The sequence below is a fragment of the Tyto alba genome, unplaced genomic scaffold, assembly GCF_018691265.1.
Source record: "Tyto alba isolate M040663 unplaced genomic scaffold, T.alba_DEE_v4.0 Super-Scaffold_5, whole genome shotgun sequence".
NCBI lineage: Eukaryota > Metazoa > Chordata > Aves > Strigiformes > Tytonidae > Tyto > Tyto alba.
In genome coordinates this window covers 22,529,565-22,536,165 of record NW_024881326.1, presented here as the reverse complement: position 1 = coordinate 22,536,165, position 6,601 = coordinate 22,529,565, and the positions used below count along the sequence as shown (strand labels likewise).

The 6,601-nt window shown below is 51.0% G+C and overlaps 1 protein-coding gene across 1 annotated transcript; it reads left to right on the top strand.

The window, feature by feature from the left end:
• Nucleotides 1–2,494: 2,494 nt before the first annotated feature.
• Nucleotides 2,495–4,469, top strand: LOC122154862 (ubiquitin carboxyl-terminal hydrolase 42-like). The gene is made up of 6 exons (XM_042807558.1): nt 2,495–2,681; nt 3,131–3,229; nt 3,331–3,427; nt 3,575–3,642; nt 3,814–3,884; nt 4,383–4,469. Exons 1-6 carry the CDS (start codon nt 2,495–2,497, stop codon nt 4,467–4,469), a joined length of 609 nt encoding a protein of 202 aa, XP_042663492.1.
• Nucleotides 4,470–6,601: the final 2,132 nt, after the last annotated feature.

The following is a 6,601-nucleotide window of genomic DNA, read 5'->3' as shown; positions in this document are numbered from 1 at the left end:
CCCTGAGTAATTCCTGCCCTGCCGCACCTGAGGGATCTATTCCTGAATATTGTTGAATAGTCAGGGGAAAAAAGGATTCCCATCATCGACTGCATCTCCTCCCATGTATGTATATTGGGTCCCCAAAATTGCTCAACCTCTTCCAACGGCCCCACAGGATCCTCTAATAACTTCTTCATTTCTTTCTTATACACCCTCGCTTCTACATTAGGGAGCAGCACATTCACAAATCCTACCCCCTGTCCCGTGAAACGGTTAAGGCAGAAAACCTGAGTGATAACCAATTCACCACTATCAGTCCGATCGGGTTCAATAGAATAAACTGTTCCGATCTGGATACACTAATAGTGGACTGCATCTTCAGTCTAGTCGTGCTCATGAACTAGCACGGCCACTCTTTGGTCGCGTTCAGTGAGAAACCGAACCGACTGGCGACTCACATGGTACCGTTTAGTTAAGTGACAGACATAGAGGTTCATATGATTGCTGGTGATAAATATGCTGGCTGCAAAGCACGTGCAAATAAGAGTACATGCAAAGCGCGCAACAAAGTCATAAACAATGCAGCCAGGCTATGACAAATAGAAAAGAGACCCTCTAGAAAGATTTTCTAAGTTCTTAAGTCTTACCCAAAGGCGTCCCGGGGGGGGGGGGGGAGGGGCTAGAAAGAGAGGCTCAGCCCGTCGACTGGTCCCAGAAGTCAACACGATGGTGTCTTCCCCCACCTTCCCCTCTTCCCGGGCTATTTTTATACTATTTTTTACCTTTGAGGTGGAGTTTGAGTGCCTCTCGTCATAAATACCTTTCTTAGGATTGGTGTAGAATTCTCTCGCCGCACATTTAAAGGTACAGATTACAAAAACTCACGGCGCAGACTCAAAGAGGGGTGGGCGCACCTTGGAGGCGGGTAGCCTTTGGGACGGAGGTGTGGTTTGGTCTTATAATGACATTCTAAAGAGCAAAGTTTGCACAAAGGACAGCGTTTCATCCAAATCCGACGGGATGTTGGCTCGGGGTGGCCAGGGCGCAGCTTCTCAGTTCTGTGGTACCACCCCGTTCCCGTACCTGCTGTACCATCCCGGGGAGAGACCGTGGGCTCTCCAGCCCACCTCGCCCCCCGTGGTGCTCTGCAAGCAATATCGTCCCGGGAATCGCAGATGACCTGGTGGATTCTTCGCATACCAGCTGCAGCCGCATTTTACCCTCGACGCTATTTTGATTTCATACCTTTCCTTCCTGCGTGAACGACGCTGTATTTTGGTCGTTTTAGTAATTAGTCCACACCCGTGCGTCCCTGGGTGGCCCCGTGTCACAAAGGGGCTGTGATGCGGCACCCGCCCGGCGATTGTGATCTCACCGGGCCAGGGCTTGATCTCCTGAGAAGCCGGCCAGCGAAAGCCAGTCGGGCTGAGCCGGCCTTCGGGGTAACGGCTCCTTCCCTGGCTGCTTGCGTGCCTCCTTTGCACCAAGCAGTTCCCGGGTGCTGCCCTCTTCTCCTCAAGTGCCATCCTCTTTCAAAGGTAATTACGAGTTGACTTTCAGGACAGATCATACGAGTAGGTTAGAGACGGGATAAAAGTACCCAAGCGGCCTTTGGAATTGCCGGCAGTTGGAGTCCTGTGACAGGGACAGTAGGGCCAGCAGCCTGCAGCTCTGCAGCAGCTGCAAGTACCCCTGACACGCTTCTGATGGCGGAGGCTGTTCTGTGGGTTTCCTTTGGGGTTTTCGAAATTCATTCTGTTGAGCTACAATTATGTCTTTGCAATCAGGGACGGGCGCTGCTCTTCTCTGTCTGGAGAGCAGCCTGACGTCCTTTGTCACCCCAAGCTCTCCCCTGTGTTGCTGAGAGGAGCGATGGCCGCAATGGGGAACGACTCCTGTCAGTAGCGGCTTCACCAGCCCGTTTGGATTTTGGGAATGCCCAAAGGCAACGGACGTGGCCGGTGCTCCAGCCCTGGGTGTTGCTGTGCTGACAGCCTAGAGTGAATTTTGGGGCCTTGCCTGGTAGCAGCCAGACTTACCCCAGTGGTCTGGATTACACACAGTAAAACACATTTTATCACCGCCCCCGCCCCTAGTACAAGGCTTCGAAAGCTGTCGTTGCTCGTAGAGAGAGCTGACATCTGCCGGGTTGCCTCCTGGGCTGAATACTTGCTTGTTTTCACCGAGTCACCATCAGGAAAAGGGAAAACTTGAGCTGTTCAAGACCCGAGAGGGAAAGCAAGTTAGCCCGAGGCACAGAAGATTCAGAGTGTGGGTTTGTTTGCTGGACTTTCGGCAAAGTCAGCAGTGGAACGGATTATTTTCCACAACTGCTCCTTGACCAGTAAATTTCACAGGCAGCATTAGGCTTCCCCCAGTGTTTCTGGGTTGGATGGAGATCTGGTCGTACTGGGTGCCCCTGCAAAGAACTCGACTTCTGGACCTGCTTTCGTGCAACAATACCGTCTCCTCTCTTTTCAAATGTCATTTCCCTGCAGTCACTGTCGAGGGAATGGAGCCGTCACAGAGGATCCACTTTCCCCGGGACGAGATTTGCATGGACTGGAAGCAACAACAGGAAGCTGGAGGAGGGCTCTACAACCTGGGGAACATGTGCTACCTAAACTCTGTCCTGCAGTGCCTGGCATACACGCCCCCTCTGGCCAACTACCTGCTCTCTCGGAAGCACGGCCAGTCGTGTGAGTGCTTTTACGAAATATCTCCTTGGAACTTGGTCGGGCGCTTCCCAGGGATTCCCAGAATCTGGGAGCTGGTTTAGGTGAAAAGCAGCCCTTCTTTGTCAGTCCTCAAGTGGGTGTTCTTGGAACACTCATGCTGAGAAGACACGTGTCCTACCTAGGTGTGATCATCTTCAGAAAGGCACCTCTTCCTAGCCCCGGGTCTTGGTCCCTATTCCTGCAGCTCAAACCCTCTTTCCTTACTGCACAGGAAACTTATGTCAGTTTAGTGTCCCCCTGAAGAATGTTTTCTGCGCGCTAAAATGTCCTGAGCTTGCTGGGACATTGGCACCTTGGGAGGAGTGGAGACTGTTCTTATAACTGCAAGATCTCCATCAGGTTTCCTGTGGCTATGGGTATTTTGCTAACCCGAGTATCTTCCTTCCCTCCCTCCCTCCCTCCCTCTGCAGGTCACCAGAAAGGCTTCTGCATGATGTGCAGAATGGAAGCGCACGTTAACAAGGTCATGCATTCCTCAGGCAGCGCCATCGAGCCTTGGTCTGTCGTCCGTGTTCTCACACGTAAGTCCTTTCAGGTGCTTTTACAGGTTTTTTTTTTTTTTTCCATTCTTGTAGGAGAGAACTACTAACTTCCTCTTTCTTAGGAATAGGAGAACATTTCGAGCTCGGCAGGCAGGAAGACGCCCATGACTTCTTACGCTGTATTGTCGATGCCATGCAGAGAGATTGTTTGAGCTGGAGCAGCGAGTAAGCGCAAACAAATTACCTTTTCAATGTTCCCGAGCCCTTTGGACACCTTGATGTACTGCCATCAAGGAAACCCTATGCCCAGGGCTCTTAGAGAAAGCAAACCACTTGGAGGAGATAACTCTCTGCCTTACCATTTATTTCCAGCTTGGACTTCGCTTCTCAATCAACTACCATTGTCCGTCAAATATTTGCGGGCTTTCTGAGATCCAGAGGTACTTTTCCACAACTATTGCTCTCCGCAGAATTGTCTGTGTCCCTCTGCCTGCCTGTGATAACAGCTGATCGTGAGGCTGGTACAATTCCTAACCGGTAGTTAGGAAGGATGTAAACCGGCAGAGTCAGTTGACTTCCCCTACCACTGACCATTTTGATTTGCCTTCCAGTCACGTGCTTGAGCTGCAGCGCGGTCTCCGATTCCTACGAGCTCTTCCTGGATATTTCACTGGATATAAAAGTAAGAGGCTTGGCAACTGTGCTTCAAGACGTCCCAAGGCCCCTGTAGCTTTCCGGAGTCAACAGGGATGACTGAAAAGTGCAAACTGCAAACAGAAGAGAGCTGGGTGGTGGGTGGGGTGTGGAATGGACGAGCACGCATTATCCTCTCTGCACCCTCGATAGACTCTCATCCCTCTTCCTTTTGCCCTCCCTCAACACCCATCTGGCTCCAAGGCTGATGGGTTGTGTTGTTTTCATTACCGATGACCCTCCACACCATCGGGAGCTGAACTGAGCGGCGGCGCAGGCACGTAGCTCTTGACAGCCCCAGGAATCCCGGGGAAATGAGGGCAATGTCGACCATAATACCCTCTTTCTGCCCCATCCTGGACACTGCCTGGGGGTTCGCAGTGGCTCTCCTCAGCGTCATCTAGTTGGGTTTTTGTGTAAACTCCTAGTGAGTGCTTGGGCGAGGGTATTTCCCGCAGCTCAGCGCTCTCCTTTCTCACTCCTCCAGGCAGCCTCATCTGTCACCGCAGCTCTGGAGGAATTTGTGAGACCTGAGCAGCTGGATGGCGAAAACTCCTTTAAATGTAGCCAGTAAGATGATTACTAACAACATCTTAGTACTAGATCCTGTGTGAAGCTGCTGCGTGTCGTCCATCATAAGTCACCTTGTCTCATAGGCTTAATGGACGATAATGAGACACAGCACTTTTTCGTATGGCCTTATGGTACTGAATAGCCTTAAAATAGCGTAAGGCTGTGTGAGACAGGAGAGCTTGCCTGGCCTTCTGGGGCAAGGCAGGGTGCCTTTCAGCACTGGGCTCTGGGCTTGGTTTCAAGGTGCGACAGGATGGTTGCCGCCTCCAAGAGATTCACCGTCCATCAAGCACCCAGGGTTCTCACTGTTTGTTTGAAAAGGTTTGACGATTACACCGACAGGAAGATCAGCAAGGTGCGTACGCAACTGGAGTGCAAGTTTCCCTTCCTGGAGCAGGAGATGGCCCAAAGCAGTGCTCTCATGTTGCCTTTTTCATGTTTCCTTCTGGGGAGAGGAGGGCTCCCGCGGGAGACAAGCGTGTACTCTGCTCCGACAGAGCTGCTTTGGCTGACAACAGTTTCCTGCCACCCAAAGGCATTGCTTTAGGGAAAACCGAGTGTTCATGAGCCCCAGAGATGTTTTTAGACACCTCCGGCCCCTGCTCTTTGAGGGCTGTTTGGTGTAGCATTTCAGGATCGTTTCGGAGCCCTCTTGGTCTCTCCGTAGGTCGTGAAGTATCCCGAGTATCTGGATCTTCACCCCTACATGTCGCAGACCAGTGGAGAACCGCTCCTCTATTCCTTATATGCTGTGCTGGTACACAGTGGTGGCAGCTGTCAGTCAGGACACTACTTCTGCTACACAAAGGTAAAGAGCAACTTCCTTCCAAACACGGGAAAAATGTGTGCTGGGGAAGACAAATTTGCATGGCAAGGTTACTGGCAGCCAAGGTTTTGGGGAAGAAGGTCTCCTTAGGGGCTGGAGTGGATCTGGTTTGATGTACCCTTGCTGGTTCTGTAGTTTTCTGCCTGTGTTTTTCTGGAGAAACCATGCAGTTCATCTCCAGGTATCAATGCCTTTCTTCACAGGCCAGCAACGGATGGTGGCACAAGATGGACGATGACTCTGTGTATCGTTGCAGCATCAACACAGTTCTTAGGCAGCAAGCCTACTTACTGTTTTATGTCAGGTAAAAACAATCACAAAAAGTGTTTGGAATACCTTTCCTTTTCCTGGCTCTGCTTTTTTTTCTTCTCAGCCTCTTTCTGTTTCCCTTTCTGTGCTTCTCTTTCTGTCATAGGAGTCATTCCTACCTGCATCCTTCAGTGCTGTCAAATCTGACCTAACCCACGCCAGTCCTTGTCTTTCCCTGCTGGGCTTTAGGCTGCTGCCCTGGTGTAAACTGCTACCTGTCTGCTATCTGAAGCTGTCCAATGTAGATGTCCTGGTTTTGGCTGGAATAGAGTTAACGTTTCTTCTTAGTAGCTAGAATAGCGCTGTGCTTTGGCTTCAGGGTGGGGTTTGGTATGAGAAGAACGCTGATAGCCCACTGATGTTTTCAGTTGTTGCTGAGACATCAAGGACTCTCCAACTCCCCGTGGTGTCCTGCCCGTGGGCAGGTGCACAAGAAGCTGGGAGGGAGCACGGCCAGAGCACCGGACCCAAACTGGCCAAGGGAATATTCCCTGTCATGTAATGTTATGCTCAGTATAGAAAGGAGGGGCGGCCAGGAAGAGGGGGGCTCTCCTGGCTTCCGGGATTGCCGTTGGGTAGCTGCTGAGCAATCACATTTTGCATTGCCCATTTGTCATTTCTGGTTTTGTTATTTTTTCATTTTATTACAATTTCTAAACTTTTTTGTGTCAGCCTATGAGACTCCCTTGACCCCTTCAAATCCCTCCTCCATGCCTGGGGGCAGGGAAGGGAGGTGAGCGGCTGCATGGTGATTGACTGCCGGCCAGGTTCAAGTCACGACAGTAGAGGAGAATACTTAAAAGTACTGGAAAGATGGGGAGGGACTCTTTATCAGGGAGCGTGGCGACAGGACAGGTGGTCATGGTTTTAAACTACAGGAGGCTAGATTTCAATTAGTTGTAAGGAAGAAATTAAATTCTTCACTGTGAGAGTGGAGAGGCACTGGAAGAGGTTTTCCAGAAAAGTTGTGGCTAACCCCTCCCTGGAAGTGTTCAAAC

Bases quoted from the DNA above. Each gene is read 5' to 3' on its own strand.
- LOC122154862 (XM_042807558.1), top strand. From the start codon at position 2,495: ATGGAGCCGTCACAGAGGATCCACTTTCCCCGGGACGAGATTTGCATG. The intron at 2,682-3,130 runs GTGAGTGCTTTT...CTCCCTCTGCAG, and splicing joins TCGGAAGCACGGCCAGTCGT to GTCACCAGAAAGGCTTCTGC. The intron at 3,643-3,813 runs GTACTTTTCCAC...TTTGCCTTCCAG, and splicing joins GGGCTTTCTGAGATCCAGAG to TCACGTGCTTGAGCTGCAGC.